At 42.6% G+C, this 21,547-nt stretch overlaps 1 protein-coding gene across 5 annotated transcripts in view; it reads left to right on the forward strand.

Moving 5' to 3' along the window:
- The first annotated feature begins 11,563 nt into the window (after positions 1-11,563).
- The window catches only part of SEC23IP (SEC23 interacting protein), a 43,434-nt gene continuing 33,450 nt past the window's right edge, over positions 11,564-21,547 (forward strand). For 3 of the 5 annotated variants that reach the window (XM_086681018.1, XM_086681017.1, XM_086681019.1), the window contains exons 1-4: positions 11,564-11,810; positions 15,169-15,701; positions 19,000-19,222; positions 20,412-20,605. In XM_086681018.1, coding sequence (XP_086537144.1) covers positions 11,648-11,810; positions 15,169-15,701; positions 19,000-19,222; positions 20,412-20,605 — 1,113 coding nt within the window. In that variant the 5' untranslated portion in view covers positions 11,564-11,647. The remainder of the gene's footprint in view (positions 11,811-15,168; positions 15,702-18,999; positions 19,223-20,411; positions 20,606-21,547) is intronic. The other 2 variants (XM_086681021.1, XM_086681020.1) reach the window with 2 other exon arrangements.

Here is a 21,547-nt window from a genome sequence, read left to right on the forward strand (position 1 = left end):
AATGGTCTTGGAAAAATAGCGTCAATGGACTTGCGCCAAATGGTGGTGTCACCAACTTTCAATTTGTGAAAAAACGCAGTATTTGGGAAAGGCAGTAAAGCTAAGCAGAGTAAAACAATGTGTGCCTCTCTCTGGATACCCTAAGATTGAAGATGGTGGCATTAACACACACAAAAAGATCAAATCTAGGGGTAAACTTTTAGTGAGGGAATTCAGAAAAACATCCAAGTTCAGGAATGAAACAGCATGTTTCTCCTAGGACTGGAACACACCTGAGAAAACTGAAATATCCACAGCTGAAGAAAGAGCGTGTTAAACAGGAGGATGATCTGAATGGAGACTGGAAAGTGGGAAGCCTGAGAATAAGAACTGAACTCGAAGCTCAAGCCCTACTTAGGGCAAAGGCGGATGGTTTGTATTTCTCATTGTGAACTAATTAATTGGTCTACTGGATTATACATCTGGCTCTTGTGAGTTTGAGTGAGCTGAGAAAACGGAGTTTCAAATTCAGGGCACTACCACCACGTCGTTCATTTATTCATGTGTTTAGCAGAGAGGGTTGCAAAGACCCTTGTATTAAATGGAGAAATCCCGTATGTTAGTGTCTTGACCAGTAACGGGCAAATTAAATGTATGCGGACATGAAAATGTCTGCTTTTAAGTTATAATAATTGCAGATTGATTTGCTTCGTATGAAATTGCCGATGGATACCAAGTCAACAGTGGCGAGGAACACTGAAGCTTTAGGTTTCTTCCTCTGTATTTAGTGACTTAGAAACAAACTATCGCTCAGATTTACTTAAAGAGACCCCACGATGCTTTTGAAATGTCATTATTTCATTTTGTTTATACATATATATGTATGTATATATATATATATTTAACATTTATTTATTCCTGAGAGAGAGAGAGAGAGAGAATGAGCAGGGGAGGGGCAGAGAGGGAGTCACAGAATCTGAAGCAGGCTCCAGGCTCTGAGCTGTCAGCACAGAGCCGGACCTGGGGCTCGAACTCACAAATGGTGAGATCATGACCTGAGCTGAGGTCTGATGCTCAACTGAGCCACCCAGGCACCCCGAAATGTCATTATTTTAAAATGTGAATGATCATAACACCTAATTTTTCTGAGGCAAGATGTGTTGATACTACTACTAAGTAGTTATGAAAATGTAAGAGGCCAGGGAGGATCCATAAAAGCACATCTCTGTGGCAAGATTTGACTTCCCGCCACCACAAATGGCACCGCTGCCCCCACACCAAGCCTATATTTTTAAGGAGGGCATTGAATAACCCTGTCTACCTCTGTGGGGTAAAGGCAAAGGATGTTTGAGGACTTTCCTGAAATGTGACATTTACCCTAGGACTTGAAAGATAAATAAGAGGTAACTAGGCAAAAAGTGAGGGAAGAGTGTTCCAAGCCTAGGAAAACAAAGCTTGCAAACAAAAATTAAAATAGTGACAACTTATTATATGATTTGGCTATGAATCATCTTTATGTAATCATAATAAAGGTAAAACTTGAGTGTTAATCTAACCAATGTTATAATTTAACTTCAGCGAGAGGCTAGGGGGAAAGGGTTCATATATGTGATGAGGACAAAGATCCAAAGGGGCAAAATCCTCATTGTTCACCTGGAAAGTCAACAATATAATGCAAACAGGAAAAACATCAGAAGTGGCAACGTAATCATGTTAATTTGGAAACAGAAATCCTGAAAGAATCAGCAGAAAGAGTTGAATGCAGTTGCCTTCAGGGTGGAGTAAATTTTTTTAAACATTTGCTAGTTTTCTACACATTTGTTATTAATTAAGCCTCCACTGCACTAGAATTTGCACTAGACTGTAAGATCCTTGAAGCAATGATTTTGGTAGTTACATGTTATTTTATTCCCTAGCACGTAGAACAGTGCCTGGCATAGCACAGGTGCTCAATAAATGGTTTCTGAATGGATAATACACATTTTCCATCCGTTGCCTAAATTTCCTCTCTAGGTGTTTAGACACCTTTTCTTGGGTATCTTTCCTAGAGCCTTTTGACCTGTTCTGATCTAGACTTGCTGCCCTTTACCTCTGGTACAAAACTGTCTTCCTAGGATCTCCTACCACCATTATCCATTATCCTTAAGATTCTCTTTCCTTTCATGGTTTCACTGACCCTTCAGAAAAATCTGTTTCCTCCATCTTCCACAGCTATAGATAGATTTCCTAGGGAAGACCTGCATTTTCTACCTACAGTCGTATAGCGGAGGCTGGTTGCCCAACGAGGGACTACATTTCCCAGCCTTCTTTGCAGCTAGGTAGGGCTTTGTGATTAGGTTCTTACCAATGAACTGGGAGCAAATGTTATGTCTGGAACTTCCCCCTCAATTTCTTTGGAGAAAACTTTTGGCCTGGATATGTTCTTTCCTCCTTTGTGATGGACAGGATGGTGATGACTAGAACGACTCTGTGTGACAGCCTGGATTTTTATATGAACATTGCATTCTGAGGCCTCTTTGTTACAACTGCTAGCATTACTCTAAGTAATTCAGCAAGTGGTGTAAGTGGGGTGTTATCACAACAAACACAAAGTAAGGTGGCTCTAGTTTAGTGGTTGGAAGGAAGGTAGCAATCAGTGAAAGATGAAACGCCTGAGACAACGAAGGAGATTGATTTCATTCAGGCTGTTGCAGTAGGGAGAATGTTCGTTCAGAAACATCTCAAAGGAGAGTGGTAAATTTTGAGTTTCATAAAGCAAGGAAGTCGTTGAGGAAGAATGGAGGTGAGCCTTATGTTGGAATTTTCAAGAACGAGTTGGTCTTTTGCATTTATAATCCTTTCTTGGAACACAGAAACAAGAAGGGATTTCTTAACTATCCCTGTTTTCTGAGGAGTGAGTGGGGGGCAACTACTAGGGAAGTTGGACTCATTGACCAAGTTCTGACTTTTCTAGGCCAATCGCTGCAGAGGTTGTCAGAGTTCTTTTGTTAAATATGGTCTGGCCATTGTTTGTATATTCAGCCTCCCAGAAATATCGTGCAGGCCATATATGTAAATTAAAAGTTATTAGTAGTCACATTAAGAGTTGATAAAAGGTACAAACTTCTTTTTTATTTATTTACTTTTTAATGTTTATTTATTTTTGAGAGATATACAAAGCACAAGCAGGGTAGGGGTAGAGAGAGAGAGAGACATAGAATCTGAAGCAGCTGAGCTGTCAGCACAGAGTCTGACGTGGGGCTCAAACTCACAAATTGTGAGATCATGACCTGAGCTGAAGTCGGACACTTAACCGACTGAGCCACCCAGGTGCCCCAAAAGGTGCAACCTTCTAATTATAAAATCACTAAGCCACGGGAATGAAAAACACAGCATAGGGAATATAATCAATAATATTGTTATAACTTTGGTGACAGGTAGAAACTACACTTGTGGTGGTGAGCATTTCATAATGTATATAACTGTCAAATCAATATATTTTACACCTGAAATATATATCAGCTATACTTCAATTAAAAATTGAAAACAAACTGGGGTGCCTGGGTGTCTCAGTCAGTTAGGCATCTGACTTCAGCTCAGGTCACGATCTCACACTCCATGAGTTTGAGCCCCACGTCGGGCTCTGTGCTGATAGCTCAGAGCCTGGAGCCTGCTTCAGATTCTGTGTCTCCCCCTCTCTCTGCCCCTCCCCTGTTCATGCTCTGTCTCTGTCTGTCTCAAAAATAAATTAAAGAATATTAAAAATTAAAAAAAAAAATTGAAAACAAACTGAGGCACCTGGGTGGCTCAGTTGGTTAAGCCCCTGACTCATGATTTCAGTTAAGGTCATGATCTCAATGTTGTGAAATGGAGCCCTGCATCAGGCTCTGCACTGGGTGTGGAAACTGCTTGAGATTCTCTCTCTCTCTCTCTCTCTCTCTCTCTCTCTCTCTCTCTCTCACCCACCCACCCTTTGCCCCTCCCACCCTGAATGTGCCTGAATGTGCACACATGCTCTCTTTCTCTCTCTCTCTAAATAAATAGAAAACAAACAAACAAGAAACCATAGTGAGATAATATTACACACCGGTTAGAATGGCCAACATTTAAAATACTGGCAACACCAAGTATAGATATTACTGGTGGGAAAATAAGATGATACAGTGGGGGAAATAAGATGATGGAAAAGGGGCACCTGGGTGGCTCAGTCAGTCAACCATCTGACTTTGGCTGAGGTCATGATCTCACAGTTATCGGGCTCTGTGCTGACAGCTTGGAGCCTGCTTCACATTCTGTGTCTCTGCCTTGCTCTCTGCCCCTCCCCCACTCACACTCTGTCTCTTTCTGTCTCAAAAATAAATAAACATTAAAAAAAAAAAAAGATGACGGAAAATCATGTGGCAATTTCTTACAAAGTTGAATATACATGACTAGAAGACTCAGTAATTCTACTCCTAGGTGAAATGAAAACATTTCCCATGAAGATTTTTACATAAATTTTCATTGCAACTTTAATAATAATAGCCCCAAATTTGAAACAACCTAAATCTCTACCAACCAATGAATGGATAAGCAAATTGTGGTATAGTCATATAATAAAACACTACTTAACAAGGAAAAAAGAATGACCTGTGATTCACATGACATGGATGGACCTCAAAAACATTATATTGATCAAAAGAAGTCAGACACAAAAGAATATGTACTATATGGTTCCATTTATACAAAACTTACTAAAGACAGATGTAAAAATGTAAAAAATAGAAAGTAGATCAGTGGTGGAATAGGGCTGGGAATAGAATTTATGACGTTATTAATTGGCTGGAAAGAGGAACACAAAGGAATAGTCTAAGGTGATAGATTTCTTTTTTAAAAAATATATTTATTTTGATGGGGCGCCTAGGTGGCTCAGTTGGTTGAGCGTCCAACTTTGGCTTAGATCATGGTCTTGTAGTTTGTGAGTTTGAACCCCGCGTGGGGCTTGCTCCTGTCAGCGCGGAGCCTGTTTCGGATCTTCTGTTCCTCTCTCTCTGTGTCTCTCCCCGGCTCCCGCTTGTACTCTCTGTCTCAAAAATAAATAAAACATTCTAAAAATGTTTAAATGTTTTATTTTTGAGAGAGGGAGGAAGAAAAATAGTGTGCATGCATGAGTGGGGAAGGGGCACAGAGGGAGGGAGAGAGAGAATCCCAAGCAGGCTCTGTGCTGTCAGTGCAGAGCTAGATGTGGGGCTCAATCCCACAAACTGTGAGATCATGGGCTGAGCTGAAATCAAGAGTTGGACGTTCGACAAACTGAGCCACTCAGGCGTCCGCAGAGTGATGGATTTATTCTATACTGATATTTTTGTCAAAACTCATAAAACTGTATACTTACAGTTCATGTATTTTTATCATGTAAATTATACCTCAATAAAGTTGATTTAAAGAGCAAAAAGAGGGGCACCTGGGTGGCTCAGTCGGTTAAGCCTATAACTTCAGCTCAGGTCATGATCTCATGGTCCATGAGTTCAAGCCTCGCATTGGGCTCTGTGCTGACAGCTCGGAGCCTGGAACTTGCTTCAGATTCTGTGTCTCCCGCTTTCTCTGCCCCTCCCCCACTCACGCTGTCTCTGTCTCCATCTCTCAAAACTAAGTAAATGTTAAAAAAAAAAGTAAAAATAAACAGATAACATTAATTTTAATAGTAGGGTGCCTGGGTGGCTCAGTCGGCTAAGCATCTGACTCTTGGTTTCAACTCAGGTCATGATCTCATGGTTTCATGAGTTTGAGCCCCACATTGGGCTCTGTGCTGACAGTGTGGATCCTGCTTGGGGTTCTCTCTCTCCCTCTCTCTCTGCCCCTCCCCCCCCACACTGGGTTTGTCTTTCTCAAAAATAAATAAATAAACTTAAAAAAATTTTAGTACTATATTTAACTTGACATATTCCAAATATTGTAGTTGGAATAATCAATATAAATGTTATTAATGAATATTTTATATTCTTTTTTTAGAATGAATTCTTTGAAATCTGGTGTGCATTTTACAGTTACAGCACTTCTCAATTCAGACAGCCACATTTCCAGACCTCGATAGCCACAGGTAGCCAGGACCATCAAGTGAGGCAGCACAGGAGAGACCAGGGCCTCAGTATTCAGATCAGAGGAGGTAAGAATCTTGCTCAAAGGCATTTCCAAGGGTCTTTTAAGATTTCTCTGGTAAACTAAAGAGTCCTGCCTTATGGCAAAGGTCAGATCAAGGATGTAGCTTTCCCACCTATACCTATTAGGCTGACAGAAAAAGGGCTCAAGTCAGACAAGGAAGTAAAGAACATGGAACTTTCAGGAAATAAAATGCCAGGAGCTTGGCCTGAAAAAGTCTGCAACTTGTCAAGTTTTAAGGCAAGTCTCAGGCCCCAGACTCATAGGAGAGACAGTGGGCTACCAAAGCTGTACAGCCCCCAAAGAGGACATGCCTCCTCGTGCCACTTGGGATATAGCCATGGATGGTCAGGGACAAGAAGAAACCTCCCTGAGGGCAAAGCTGAGGCCAGGGAGGACTGTAGACTGAGGAAGTATTTCTAGAGGCCCAAACCAGGGGCAGTCAGGACCAATCAAAAACATTCTCCACTCTCAGGGAGTATTTTCAATTTATGCCTCGCAGGATTTAATCATTTCTGTGCAACAGTGGGAGTCTCCATACAGTTACCCTGTTCTCGGTCCATGACTGTCTAATGTGCCCTATCGCCATAGGTGAGAAGCCACATCCAGGCCCAGTGGAAAGGGCTGAGCTGCACCCGCAGATGCTAGACTGTTAAACAGGATGCAGCATGTTGCTTCCTTTGAGGAGTGAGTATATTCTACATTTGGGAAGAAGGGTTGGCGTTTGGTGGCCAGAGGGGCAGACTGTGGTGGCGATCGTCATTTGCCCACTAAAATCTTCTTTCTCCATACAGAACAGTTACAGAATTGTAGGTAGGATGTGGATACTCAGGTGAGGACTGTATTTCCAGCTGTTGTACCAGGAGTGCCTTTTGTCCAAGTTCTCACTAGCGGAATGTGAACAGAAGTGATTTGTACAAGGTCTGCCTTACTTCTTAAGATGAGACGTCTGTGCCTGAACTGCTCTGACCTCTGGCCGCTGCCTTGGCTGGCAAAAAACTAGAGCGGCCTTGGAAGCCTTGTGTTGAAGATGAAAAACTGGTTACCTGCATGTACTCTCATGTGGGAAATGAACCTTTACTTTAAGCCACTGCATTTTGGGGTCTTTTTTTTGTTAAAACAGCTTACATTCTCTGGGACACCTGTGGTTGCACATCACGTTTCCTGTATCCCACATAGGAAGACTTCCTTAGCTTATTCCTTTATTTTGGTGGAGGACCTCCTCCATTTGCTTTCTTAGAAGGTGTGCTGGAGGGGTAAGTATTTTGAGAGCTGAATTCCTTTGCATTTGACCTGTTTTTATCCTTCTGGAGCCTTAAGAATCTTCTATTTGTCTCCAGCGTTTTCTCGTGTGTGTGTCTATTTTCAACTATTGTGCTGGGTACTCAACCCTTGCAATCTGGAAACTGGTATCCTTCATTTCTGGGAATAAAAATGTTTTTTCTTTGATTATTCCCTCCCCTGCATTTTCTCTGTCTCTATTCTTAGCAGAACTCTTAATGTACAGATATTGGCTTTCCTTGCCCAGCACTCTAATTTTCTTATGTCTCTCTCCTAGCTCCCATCTGTTTGTCTTTTTGCTTTACTTTTTGAGAAATTTCCTCACTATTTATCTTCCTTCTACTGATTTTCTTGTGTGTTCCCTGAACATTTATTTTCTTTTTAAAATAACATCCTGGGGCGCCTGGGTGGCTCAGTTGGTTGAGCGTCCGACTTCGGCTCAGGTCATGATCTCACGGTTTGTGGGTTCGAGCTCTGTGCTGACAGCTTGCTCAGAGCCTGGAGCCTGCTTTGGATTCTGTGTCTCCTCTCTCTCTGCCCCTCTCCTGCTCATGCTCTGTCTCTGTCTCTCAAAAATAAATAAATGTTAAAAAACATTTTTTTAAAAAACAACACACCGATCTTGTTTCTTGGTTACTGACCCTCTTATCCCTCTGAGGATATTATTGACAGATTTTCTAAGTCTTTTTCTTTCCGTGTGGGTTGTTTCTTCTAAGTTGCTATTTCTCCTTCCTTTGGTGTGTGTCTTGTTTTGATCTCTTTCACATTAAAGGATCTTCTCAACTATGTGGTGATCGTATCTAAAGTGTGGGGACTAGGGGCACCTGACTGGCTTAATCCGTAGATCACGCAACTCTTGGTCGCAGGGTTGTGAGTTTGAGCCCCACATTGGCCACAGAAGGGACTGAAAAAAAAAGTGTGGGGACTAACAAGGTGATTGGGAGCTCAGAGCATATAAATAGGGATTGTTGATTGTGAACTTAATATGGGGTGATCTGGCTGGGCTGTCTTCCTAGGGACTCCAGATTTCAGCACCTCTACATCTCTCTTTCCCATGCCCCAAAGAAGAATTTTCTAATCTTCTGCCTGAAGGTTGAAGATCTGGCAGCCAGTGTTCTCAGAGCTGAGTGGAGAAACTTGGCTGGGGTTGTGGGAGAGATTATTTTTTTATTCAGTATGTACATGTTTGCTAAGTGTTTCTTCTGTTACCCACTCCAGAAGGGAAAATTTCGTCTTTTTTTTTCTAGAAGGGGGATGGTTACTGGTCCAGTTACTCAGAGTAGGGGTACAGACCTAACAGCTTCTCCAACAGTTTTACCCAATCTTCCAAACTCTTTAGCTTCAGGTGCCTGAGGTCATCAGAGCCTCAATCTTATGATGATTCTGTGGTGCAAATAAGTTGCTCTTGGGCTTTCCCCATTACTGGTTTGCTAAATCACCTACTACAGGTCCATTTTTTTTGTGTGTGTATGCAGAATCTTGTTGCTGCGGAATCCTCTCCTATCCCCCTTATTCTTCTGGGTTTAAAAATCAAACACACCTATTTGTGTTTTCCATAGAGTTTCAGGAGGAAGGAAATGAAGACACTTTGGTTCAATCTGATGTCTCTCCCCAGGAATTACCCCAGGAATTCTCTGCTCATTCCTACTGCAATTGCTCTAATTTGAGCCACTCTCACGGCTCTCCTGGTCCACTGTAGCAGCCCGGGTTGCTCTTTCCGTATCTACTTTATTACACTGAAGTCAGAGTGGACTTTCTACAGGGCAAATGTTACTTCTCCACCCTCTTTTATTAAAAAATTTTTTAATGTTAATTAATTTTTTTAAGAGAGAGACAGAGAGCAAGCGGGGGGAGGGGCAGAGAGAGAGGGATGTGAAGCAGGCTCCAGGCTCGTGAGCTGTCAGCACAGAGCCTGACGCCAGACTCGAACCCACAAACCGTGAGATCATGACCTGAGCTGAAGTCGGATGCTCAACCAGGTGGGCCACTCAGGCTCCCCTCTCTACCCTCTTTTAACCCCTTCTTTGGCTCCCTGTTGCTCTTGACTTGTAAGCCCCTGCATCATCTGGCCTTGCTCGGCTTTTCATTCTCATCTCCCAACATTCTTCCAGTTGCTCAGTGTGGCATTTCAGGGTATTCCTACATACTGTGACTTTTTTTTGAAATGATCTCTCATTGCTTCCTCCAAACCCCACCCCCCCCCGCCCCCACCAAATTTTCCACTTAACTTCTACTCATTGTCTTTCAGGGCTTGACTTTAAATTTTCTTCTTCGAGGAAGCCTTTCACGTCACTCAACACTATGTAGGTCCTTTGTTGATGGTCTGATTAGTCTAAGTATTTGCTATCTTTTCTCACAGAAGGGTTATACCTCCTTCCCCTGATGGTGTCCATATTAGACATAACACACTTGGGAAATTCTACATTACAACTTTCACCACTGTTTACTTTCCTGTCTTCCTGGCCAAACTATAAGCTCTAAGATGGAAAGTTTCTGTCTTTCTTTTTTTTTTAAAGATTTTTTTTTTCAACGTTTTTTATTATTTATTTTTTTTGGGACAGAGAGACAGAGCATGAACGGGGGAGGGGCAGAGAGAGAGGGAGACACAGAATCGGAAACAGGCTCCAGGTTCTGAGCCATCAGCTCAGAGCCTGACGCGGGGCTCGAACCCACGGACCGCGAGATCGCGACCTGGCTGAAGTCGGACGCCCAACCGACTGCGCCACCCAGGCGCCCCTCTGTGTCTTTCTTAAACACCACCGAACCCGCAGTGTTTGGTGTAGTGCCTTGGTCACCCATAGGAACGACAGACTCTCTCCTTGACCCAATTCTAGCAAGGTTTCTTACAGTGTAAGGCCATGTCCCTAGAATGACCCCAGTCCTCCTTAAAATGCCTGCCCTGAGAAAGCTCAATGCTGCCAGGAGAACTTACTGTATGTTCCATCCAAAACCTGGTGCTAGGCATTTGGGCCCCTGAGCTCCGTTTCAGAGCAGTTACTCTAGAAAACTTGCAATTCTACATCCCGTATAATTTTGAGATGTAAATCTGCCATACAGAACTGTCTTCTCAAGGCCCATCTCCTCCCAGCCTGGTGGTATATTGCTCTAACTTGTACAACTGCCTGTCATAAAGATATGAGAAGTTTGTTTCTCCTCCAGATAGTTGGCAGTTAACAAACCTAGGTGGCCTAGTCACGTGGACCAACTTCCCTTGGCACCTTTCAATGCTTTCCCCTTAGCACTCTGATCTTTGGAAAGTCTGCAGTCTTTTGGGGAAGTTCAGTTCACGATGTACCCTCTTTCCTGTTGTAGTAGTTACTACCCAGTAAAATCTATCCTTACTGCTTTAACTAGTGTCTCACTTTGTTTATCTCTGACAGTAAGCACACTAAATAGTTACTGAATTAAGTAAACAGGTTCTGCACAGGAGTGAATGGCTGCAGGGGAGGAGTTTCATTATTTCAAAGCTTCTTTTGGGTTCTATCTTCCTCTCCCTCCCTCCAAAAAAGCTACTTGTCTGTTATTTTTTATTTCATAATCTCTACCTACATGAAAGGTGACAATTACATCCAAGTCACCCACGGCGCATTTTGGGATTTAACTAATCAGATTATTGTAGACAGATATAGAAAGCTATTTTAAAATGTAGCATCTCCAAATTTCAATTCCCTGGCTCCTTTTTTAAACATGGCTTAAAAACTTCAAAAGTTTTACCGTTTCTATTTCTGGGCCAACAAAAAGAGTTCAGTTCAGTCCAGAAAGACATGTGGGCGGGTTGGATGTGAGCGCTAGCGTGGGTGAGTTGGGCTCAGCTTTGGCTACAAATGGCTCAACACCTCTTCTTCCCTCCCAATGGGGACAGCGCTCTGCTGACTGCTCCCGCAGGTTCCCGCTGTTCCTCCAAAATCTTGCCAGTTAAACTCTCCTGTGGATACTTTTAGGCAGCCCAGCGCGCCCCCCGCAATCCGTGACCCTCTGCGTCAACTCGATTCAGAAACAGCAGTACTGCCACTCCCACGCTCCAGTCCCAGCCTCCGCCGCGGCCGCGCCGGGGAGTGTCACGTGCCAGGACACGGGCGTGAAGCCAGCGCCGCCATGTTGGTTTCTGGCGGCGCTTTCCAGGGGAAGCGCAAGGCCGCTGGCGAGCCGACCCGAGTTCCGGGCCTTGTGCGCAAGTGCGGAAGTGTGCTGGCCCCGAGTGTGACCGGTTTCCGGCCGGTGGTGCCGCACCGGCTGCCAGGAGACGTGTAACTGACGGTGGGCCGCAGCCATGGCCGAGAGGAAACTTAACGGTAGCGGCGGCGCCGCCTCTACCTCCTCATCGGGCACTAACTTACTCTTCTCCTCCTCGGCCACGGAATTCAGCTTCAACGTGCCCTTCATCCCAGTCACCCAAGCCGCCCCTGCCTCGGCCTCCTTGCTCCTGCCTGGAGGTAGTGGGGGCGGGGGGGTGTCCGGTGGGAAGAGTGTGTGCAGGGAGGCGGGCGGAGGGCGTGGGGTGACGAGGGTCGGAAAGGAGGTATTCCTTGCGCCTCGATACGACTCTGTGGGTGGCTTGCCAGGGCCATCCGTGGCCAGGTTTGAGTGGCCCGGGGACTTTGAAATATTGGAAGTAGGGGGCCAGATCGTGAGACTTGCTTTTCGTCGAGGAATCCTCTGATCCGAGGGCTGGACGCTCCACGCTGGCACTGCCATTACACAGATTTTTGTCGAACACATGCTAGTGTGCCAGGTGCTGGCAGGGAATGCAAAGACAATAGTGCTTCTCAACTAGGATACAGTAGGAGATCTCCTAGGATAGACCTGTAATACTTGCAAAGTAGAGGTACACGATGCAGAGGTACTCATCTTTCAAGACAGTGCATCATCACATTGTCTAAGAAGCCATTTCCTGTTCTCCTTGGCCCCCACTCCTACGTGCACCCTAGCTCTTTCATTTCCTTATTATTGTCTAGGGGTGTTGCTTTTTAATGATTGTGTGGCATTACCCAGACCGCAGTATCTAGGGGCACAGACTGCGTTCCAGCCCTGGCTGTGCCAGGAACTTGCTGTATGACCTAGGCATGTTACTTTACCTCTCTGTGCTTCACTTTCCATGTCCGTACAGCCTCATAAAACTGTAATGAGAAGTGGATTGATTTTTGTAAGGTGCTGAGTGCAGTGCCTGGCACATAGTGTTATCTAAATGTTTGTGAAATAAACATATCTGCCTCTCTAGTTGGACTGTGGGCTTCTTGAAGTTTGCAGCTGTTGCTAGAGTGTGTGCAGAGGAGTGGCGTGAGTAGTCAGTGGGGACTAGATCACGAAGCGCCTCATATGCCGTACTGAGGAGTTTGTAGTTCATCCTGTAGGGTGTGGGGGAGCCTTCGAAGGATCTTAAGGTAACAAGGCAGTGAAACTGGAGGTGTGTTTCAGAAAGACTGGAGTTTTCTGAGATTGCACCAGAGTAAAGCTGACGGTAGCAAGAGCGGTCAGTCTGGGGGCCGCTGGGAGTCAGGCACGAGTGGATGGCACTCTAGCCCTACCCAGCCACATTGGGTATGAAGAGCAGGGAAGAGAGGGGAGAGATCTTTTAGACTATAAATTGTTGGGTCTCAGTGACTCCCTGGAGGCCATACTGTCAGCTTTATCAGCCCAGAGGCTCCTTCTCTTCCTTCAGTTTTAGCCAGAAGACCTGGCTCCCTAACTGGCGTGTAATGGATACTGTGTACATGTTTCTTGAATGAGTGTCTGAATGGTTAAATGAAGGGATTGAGAAACGAAGCGGGGGAGGAGTCTAAGAGATGATGTTTTGGTTTGAGTGTCTGGATGGATGTTGGTGAACACCTGTTGAGATAGTGCGGTGTGATAAAAGCAGTGCATGAAGGAGGACAGTTAAGGTGGTAAGTTCTTTTTCAGGCTTAGTAGGTTTGAGGTGTATGTGGCTGAGTCTGCCAAAAGTGTCGAGGAAGCAGGTGGTTGATAGGTTCTGGAGCACAGGAGAACGCTCCTGGTTTGAGACAGATTTGGGAGTGTCAAAAGTGTACAAGTGCTCATTAAGGTTGTAGGTTTCGATGCCGAATGTGTCCACATGTAATTAGAAAGTGCCCCTGAGGTGAGCTGGCAGCATGCGGAGATCAGTATTTCATTTGCAGTTGATGCTAATCAGAAAAAAGTCTCTTGGATCAGGTTGATCCCAGGTTGTCTTAAAGGATGAAAGATACCACAGGGGTTTGTTTGTTTGTTTGTTTGTTTGTTTCCATTCCATGTTTTTAGTTGTTGAGAGGTGAACTGAGAAATGTAAGACAAGTGAGGTCCAGGCAGCTGAAAAGAGAGAGAGGGAACTGGAGATGTATCTCCAAAGGAGAATAAAGCCAGCAGACAAAGGGCTTTGTGAAGGAGGTGAGAATTTATTTTTGGTTACAAAGAAACAATGGAGAGGAGTATTTTGAGTAGTGGAGTATCTCAGTTAAATTGATGCGTGAGAAATACAGTGGGAGCAGCCTAGAAACTCAAGCCAGAATCTCTGTGAGCCAGTGAAAGAAGGCCTCTCAGGGGGCAAGGATCACAGTGTGCCTGTGTGCTGAGTGTGGGTCTTCTGTTGGGCTCCATGCCTCCAGCAGTAGGAGATAAGAGGGAATGAGCCGGGGGAAGGAAAAGATTAGGAAGAAAGTTTCTTTAAAAAAAATTTTCTTTTTAATCTTTATTTATTTTTGAGAGAGAGACAGAGTGTGAGCAGGGGAGGAGCAGAGAGAGAGGGAGACACAGAATCCATAGCAGGCTCCAGGCCCTGAGCTGTCAGCACAGAGCCCCATGCAGGGCTTGAACCCACGATCCGTGACATCATGACCTGAGCCGAAGTCGGACGCTCAACTGACTGAGCCACCCAGGCGCCCCTAGGAAGAAAGTTTCTACAAGCTAAGGGCTTATAAAAGTTTGGTAAAAAGAGTGGGCTGGACTTTTGAGGCCATGTAGAGGGAGAATACTTTTATTTTACAACTTGGTTGCAGAAGAGAAGGTAGTTTGGGGTTGATAATCCCTGTGGTGAAGATCAGTTTGGGCAAAGGGAAGTGAAGAGAACTGAACTTTGGTTAGAAAATGGCTTTTTAGTGATTTGGCATTCTCTAATGGCTAGTTCTCTGGTCGCAATAGTGTGATTTTAGGGATGGCAATTAATGGTTGACCTACTTTGCCTTGGGAATACAAATACCACGTGTTCATTTGTACAATGAATGCTTTGTAGGTAAGAGTCCCGACACACCCCTTCTTGTCAACAGAGTTCATGTCTGTACTTAAGTTTCTTATTACTGTAGAAATAAAACTGCGTGTGTTTGGTAGCAGAAAATATTTGAATTATTTTTTACCAGGAGGAAATTCAAAATAAGATGTAAAAATAGTAGGTATAGATTTTGTTTCTGTTTTCAAAAACTCCTATATACAGATATGTGTAATTTATATATATTTACAATAAATACTTGACTATTCATTTAAAAAATATAAAAGGTTATGTACCAAAACATTAACGTGTTAACAGTGATTGTCTTCGGGAGGTGGGCTTATGAATGAATTCTGATTTTTCCCTCCTTTTGTTGTTTCGTATTCTTATTTTCTAGTTTTTCATCTCAAAGAAAAAAAGAACAAGGTTTTCTTTCTTTCTTTCTTTCTTTCTTTCTTTCTTTCTTTCTTTCTTTCTTTTTTGTAATGCAGAAATAGAAAAAAGAACACGTGCAATTGCTCGATCTGCCTTATAGGATCGTAGCTACAGAAAAATAGAATATCCTTTAAATCTTTTGCTCTCCTGTTCCTTTTCAGAAGATTCCACCGACGTTGGGGAGGAGGACAGCTTCCTCGGTCAGACTTCTGCTCACACGTCTACCCCACAGACCTTTAGTTACTTCTCTCAGGTATCAAGCAGTAGTGATCCTTTTGGGAATATTGGACAGTCGCCGTTAACAACTGTGGCAGCATCGGCTGGACACTCAGCATACTCCAAGTCCCCAGCTGCTCTCCCTTTTACAACTGGATCCCAAGATGCGTCGAATGTGTGCTCACCAGCCATTTCGAAGGCTCAGTATGGTGCTCCACCTTCTGCACAGATGGGAATGAATACTTACCTGCCTTCTCAGCCAAGTAGTCTCCCTCCTTCCAATTTTGGGAGCCCACCGCAAGGAACGCCCCAACAAGGACACAATCCATATCGTCACACCCCTGTAAGCAGCAGGGCTAATCCTTATATTGCACCCCCACAGCTGCAACAGTGCCAAACACCAGGCCATCCCCCCCATCCTCCACCCGCTGGACCCCCGGTTCAGATGTACCAGATGCCTGTAGGATCTTTGCCACCGGTACGGAGATGTGTTTTTATATCTTAGCTATTCACTCTGATTTATTTTATTTTGTTTTTTATTTTATTTTTTATTAAAAGCAATTTTTTTTTTAACGTTTATTCCTTTTTGAGAGAACAGAGACAGAATGCGAGCAGGGGAGGGGCAGAGAGAGAGGGAGATACAGGATACAAAGGAAGCTCTAGGTTCTGAGCTATCAGCCCAGAGCCTGATGCGGAGCTCGAACCCAGGAACCGTGAGATTATGACTTAAGCCAAAGTTGGATGCTCAACCAACTGAGCCACCCAGGCGCCTCTCCCTCACTCTGATTTTTTATCTCTCTCTCATCTTAGCCTATGTTTTTAAAAAGCGAGCTTCTATTTTTATTTTTTCATTCTTTTTTTTTTTTTAAGTTATTTATTTTCAGAATGTGAGAGTGGGCGCGTGCTCACCTGCATATACAAGTCGGGGAGGAGCAGAGAGAGAGGGTGACAGAGAATCCCAAGCAGGCTCCACACTGTTAGCGCAGAGCCCGACCTGGGGCTCGATCCCACCAACCACGAGATCATGACTTGAGCCAAAATCAAGAATTGGACGTTCAGCCCCCTGAGCCACCCAGGTGTCCCAACACTGGGCGTTTAATAGTCAATGTGATGATAAACTGTTCTCAGAGGTGATTCTTTGTAAGCTATGTGTTTTGAAGTAAACATTCTTTTAAAGGAATCATAAAGGGGCACCTGGGTGGCTCATTTGGTTGAGAGTCAGACTTTGGCTCAGGTCTTGATTTCACGGTTCATGAGTTCAAGCCCCACATTGGGCTCCCCGCTGTCAGTGCAGAGTCCACTTTGGATCTTTTGTCCCCCTTCTCTTTCTGCCGTGGGTCCCCACTGCCACTCTCTCTCAAAAAAATACATAAACATTAAAAAAAAATTTAAAGGAAGCTCGTTAAATGGTTCATATATTATTGATTTATGAAAGTAGTTAGTACCTGATTTTAATGAGTTAACTACATGTCAATATTTCCAGATTTTAGAGTAAGATACCAATAATAAATGTTATCTGGGGATATGTCAGAGTTGAAGCATTTATTAACAGATTGCCATTTTCTCAGTTTTTAATTATCCTACTCAATCAAAACATTCAATTACAGGGACTAAAATTTATTACTTCTATAATTTCTTTACTTTATGAAGTTTGGGTCTAGACAGTCAAACTCTATCTCAGGAGGGTGATGGGGCAACATTTGCATTGGGTAAATTCTATGAAATTCCCTTATGCTTTTTCCCCAGCTGATTGTTGAACTGACTTCCACAGGGAAATCAACTGAATCAAAAAAAGGGAAATGATTCAAAGGAAGAATTAACCCAAGTGTGGCAGGGATAGCGGTATTATAATCAGAAAATAACCTAACTTCTCTCTTGGGAATAGAGAATGGGCTCAGTTTTATTGTTTAATTTAAATCCTATCAATACACAAACTTGATAATGTTGGATTTCAGCATATTGGAAGGTAAGCGCATCACAGCATGTGGGATAGTTAACGTGTTAGTTTGCTGATTAAATTTTTGAAAAGGTTTCTAATTAAGAAATTTAAAAATGATAATTTCAGACTTGAAAGTTACAAAAATAAAGATAGCACAAACAGTAACTCAGTGCCCTTAATGCATGTTTACCTGTCATTAACGTTTTACCCCATTTGTTCTTTTACTTGTGCACAGGCACACACTCACACATTTGGACATCCTCTCTCTCCCCTTGTCACTATGTGTGTGTGCAAGTTGTTTGGGAAATGGTCAGTTGAATGCATTATGACTCTTTACTCCTAACTGTTTTAGTGCAAATTTCTAAGAATAAGGATGTCCTTTTACATAACCACAGTACAGTTATCACCTCCGTAATTTTAACATTGATACAACATTCCAAAATGATTTTTAATTAAAACATTTAAAAATAATTGTTTTCTAATTAAAAAAATTGTTTTTTTAAATTTTAATTTTTGTACTGTTTATTTTTGAGAGAGACAAGTGGGGGAGGGGCAGAGAGAGAGGGAGACGCAGAATCCAAAGCAGGCTCTAGGCTCTGAGCTGTCAGCACAGAGCCCCATGTGGGGTTCAAACTCATGAACTGTGAGATCATGACCTGAGCTGAAGTCAGACATTTAACCGACTGAGCCACCCAGGCGCCACATCATGTTTCAATTTTTTTTAAGTTTATTTTTTGACAAAGAGGGAGAGAGAACTTGCATAAGCAGGGGATGGCCAGAGAGAGAGGGGGAGAGGGAGAATCCCAGTGTGCAGCCTGATGCAGGGCTCAAACCCACAAATCGTGAGATCATGATCTGAGCCGAAATCCGGAGTCAGATGCTTAACTGACTGAGCCACCCAGGCATCCCTGATTCTGATTTTAAAAGTATTTCCAGTGCAGAAAATTTGAAAAATGCAGAATAGTCAAATGATTAAAAATTGCATCTGGATAACCCTTCTTCTCATTTTTTTTATATTCTATCTTTTTTTGTAGACAAACATTGTATATGATTTCTGTGAACGTTTTTTAGATGTTAAGATTGTTTTCTAAAACGTTAAAAAATTTTTTTTTAACATTTATTTATTATTGAGAGAGAGAGAGAGAGAGAGACAGAGCATGAGCAGGGGAGGGGCAGAGAGAGGAGGAGACACAGAATCCAAAGCAGGCTCCAGGCTCTGAGCTGTCAGCACAGAACCCGACGTGGGGCTTGAACTCACAAACTGCGAGATGATGACCTGAGTTGAAGTAGGATGCTTAACCGACTGAGCCACCCAGGTGCCCCTTTTCTAAAACATTTTTAATGGCTCTAGAGAATTCCACCCTTTAAGTCACAGATAATGTACTTAATCAGGTCTCTGTTAGACATTTAGATTGTGTCCAGTGATTTTCTGTTATAAGTGACCGTTTAGTATATGTCTTTGTAGGTAAATTTTTGTTTCTGTATTAACATCTTTAAGATGAGTTCTTAGAAATAGAATGGTCAGGTCAAGGAATATGCAAGTTACAGAGATTAAATAAATCACAGGAGACATACTGCTCGATTGATTTCTGTAAAGGTGCCGGTTTATTTCACCATCAGTTTGAGAAAGCCCAGTCTACTTTGAGACTGATGTTGGATTTTGTTGATTTTTGTTGTTGTTAAGAAACATTGTTTTAGGGCCCAATTATTAAACTAAATGGTTGTCCAGAGATACATGTAGGATAATCATTATGAATGTTACTTTGGGTCTGAGGCATATATGGAATTGTTGTTTTTTGGACAAACATCATAGCCCTGTCTTTCTGGTGTGTTCCAGATTCCTCCTTCAGTGCCATCGGGGTTGACCCCTCCAACACAACAGCAGGCTCTTGCTAGACCCACAGGTCCTTCTGTGCAAACACCCCCTCCTTTTCTACTTCAAAACCAATATGAACCTGTTCAACCCCACTGGTTTTACTGCAAGGAGGTAGAATACAAACAATTGTGGATGCCTTTCAGTGTGTTTGACTCTTTGAATCTTGAAGAAATCTATAATTCAGGTAAGGACAGATCATGCATCATTTTTATCTCATTTTAGGAAGAGAAGAAACAGTATTTATCCATGGCTCATATTTTGTGAATGTCAAATTCCTTAATCCTTGTAGACTCCACCAGACTCTGTATCTTAAGATAGTGATAGTAATAGAAGGCCTGAATTATTTAAGCAAGGTTTTTAAAATGTTTTAGTAATTTTCTTCTTTGTTTAAAGATGTTTTAAGTTAGAGACATAGAGTAGTTCATATAATGTAGGTGTCAGTTTTCCTATTTCTGTCATTCTTTTGCAGTTACGGACATTTATAAAACATCTTCTTTAGAACTCTCGTTCCTGAAGATGCTTTGAAAAGTGTTCTGTAGTCAGGCAGTTTTGAAAGTGACTTAACTTCATTCACCTCTTGAGATAGTGCAATGCAGTGTGTTAAGGCTCTGAGAAGTCCTGGAGTATAGAATTATGTGTTTTTGTTCATCCTGATGATATTTCATCATGAGACTTAAAAATCCCTCAATACCTTCTGGAAGCATACCTCATGGAGACTTGCTGCTTGGATTAAAAAAAGAAAATCCAGTTATTTGAATTATTATTTTATTTATTTATGTATTTATTTTTCATTTGAATTATTTTACGGTCCTACTTCACAACTCTGCTCCGGCTATTTTTTCTTCACTTAGGAAGAGTCATAATTTTTTTTTTCAATATATGAAATTTATTGTCAAATTTGTTTCCAAGAAGAGTCATAATTTTGAGTAGCACAAATTAATGTTAAACTTCAATTTTTATTTATTTACTTATTTTTAATTTTTTTTTTTTAACGTTTATTTACTTTTGAGACAGAGAGAGAGGATGAACGGGGGAGGGTCAGAGAGAGAGAGAGGGAGACACAGAATCTGAAACAGGCTCCAGGCTCTGAGCTGTCACAGAGCCCGACGCGGGGCTCGAACTCACAAGCCATGAGATCTTGACCTGAGCCGAAGTTGGACGCTTAACTGACTGAGCCACCCACGCACCCCAAACTTCAATTTTTAAACACGAATGAACTTAGTTCTGTGTCATTAAGGGTCAACTAGCCACCATATTCATTATTTATTACTTTTATTTTTTATTTTTTAAAGTTCATTTATTTTTTTTCATTACTTATCATTTTTCAACCTGCCTTGTAACTGTCGGGTTAAAACGTGAACTTTGTGCTCCAGTCCAGCCGGACCCTGAGAGTGTGGTTCTAGGCACAGATGGAGGGCGCTATGACGTTTATCTCTATGATCGACTGAGGAAGGCTGTGTACTGGGAAGAGGAGCCGGCGGAAGTCAGACGCTGTACTTGGTTTTACAAAGGGGACACAGACAGCAGATTTATTCCCTATACAGAGGAGTTCAGTGAAAAACTAGAGGTACGTGGGCTTCATTCTTTTATGCTTTCCTTCGAAACCGTAGGCCCTGTATACATTGGAGCCTCACGTGACACCACTCACAACGAAGCAGGCTTTTTAAGAGCCTGTTTTGATGCTGTTCACAGAGGAGATTGCTTTTTCAGTGGTGCCTTTGTTCAGATGAGGTGCTAATCATGGCCTCAGTAGCTGAAGGTAGACTGTTTTATAGGGGCGTATCACAGATCTAGAAATTAGGTACTTGTATCAAACATTCAAACCAACTTAGTCTGCTGGGATCTGTTGTTCAAAGCACGTGCCAAGCATATGGATTCTTTTCTGATCACTGTTCAGTAAAAGACTTGAGCTTAACTTCTGATTTTTGAAAATAGAAAACGGAATAGAAACAAATGTTTTAAGACTTAGCCATTCTAAAACTGGTGGTTAATGTTGTTTCACATAATTGCATTCATTTCTTATGATAATTCTACTTAATGGTTGAATTAATAAGTGAATTCGATTTACGTACATTGGAAATGAGATACAGAACACTTTAGTTGCTATTTTTTTTTAATTTTTATTTATTTTGAGAGAGAGCGGGTATGTGCGAGCACGTGCGAGCAAGGTATGAGCAGAGAAAGAGAGAGAGAGAGAGAGAGAGAGACAGACAGAATCCCAAGCATGCTCAGGGCTGTCAGCATAGAACCCGACACATGGCTCGATCCAACCAACCGTGAGATCGTGACCTGAACTGAAATCGAGAGTTGGACGTTTAACTGCCTGAGCCACCCAGGCGCTCCTACTTACTATTTTTTAATGTAGTAGTTATTAAAACTGAGATAACTGGCACTAACAGAAAACATTAAAACAACACTGTGTTAATGTTGAAAGGGGCCCCTAAAATGTTAATCTTCCCTAGAAAGAAAATTGTTCAACAGTCCAGTCTTTGGAGTCAGAAATTTGAGG

This window comes from Puma concolor, chromosome D2 (assembly GCF_028749965.1).
Source record: "Puma concolor isolate L17-30 chromosome D2, mPumCon1.1.hap2, whole genome shotgun sequence".
NCBI lineage: Eukaryota > Metazoa > Chordata > Mammalia > Carnivora > Felidae > Puma > Puma concolor.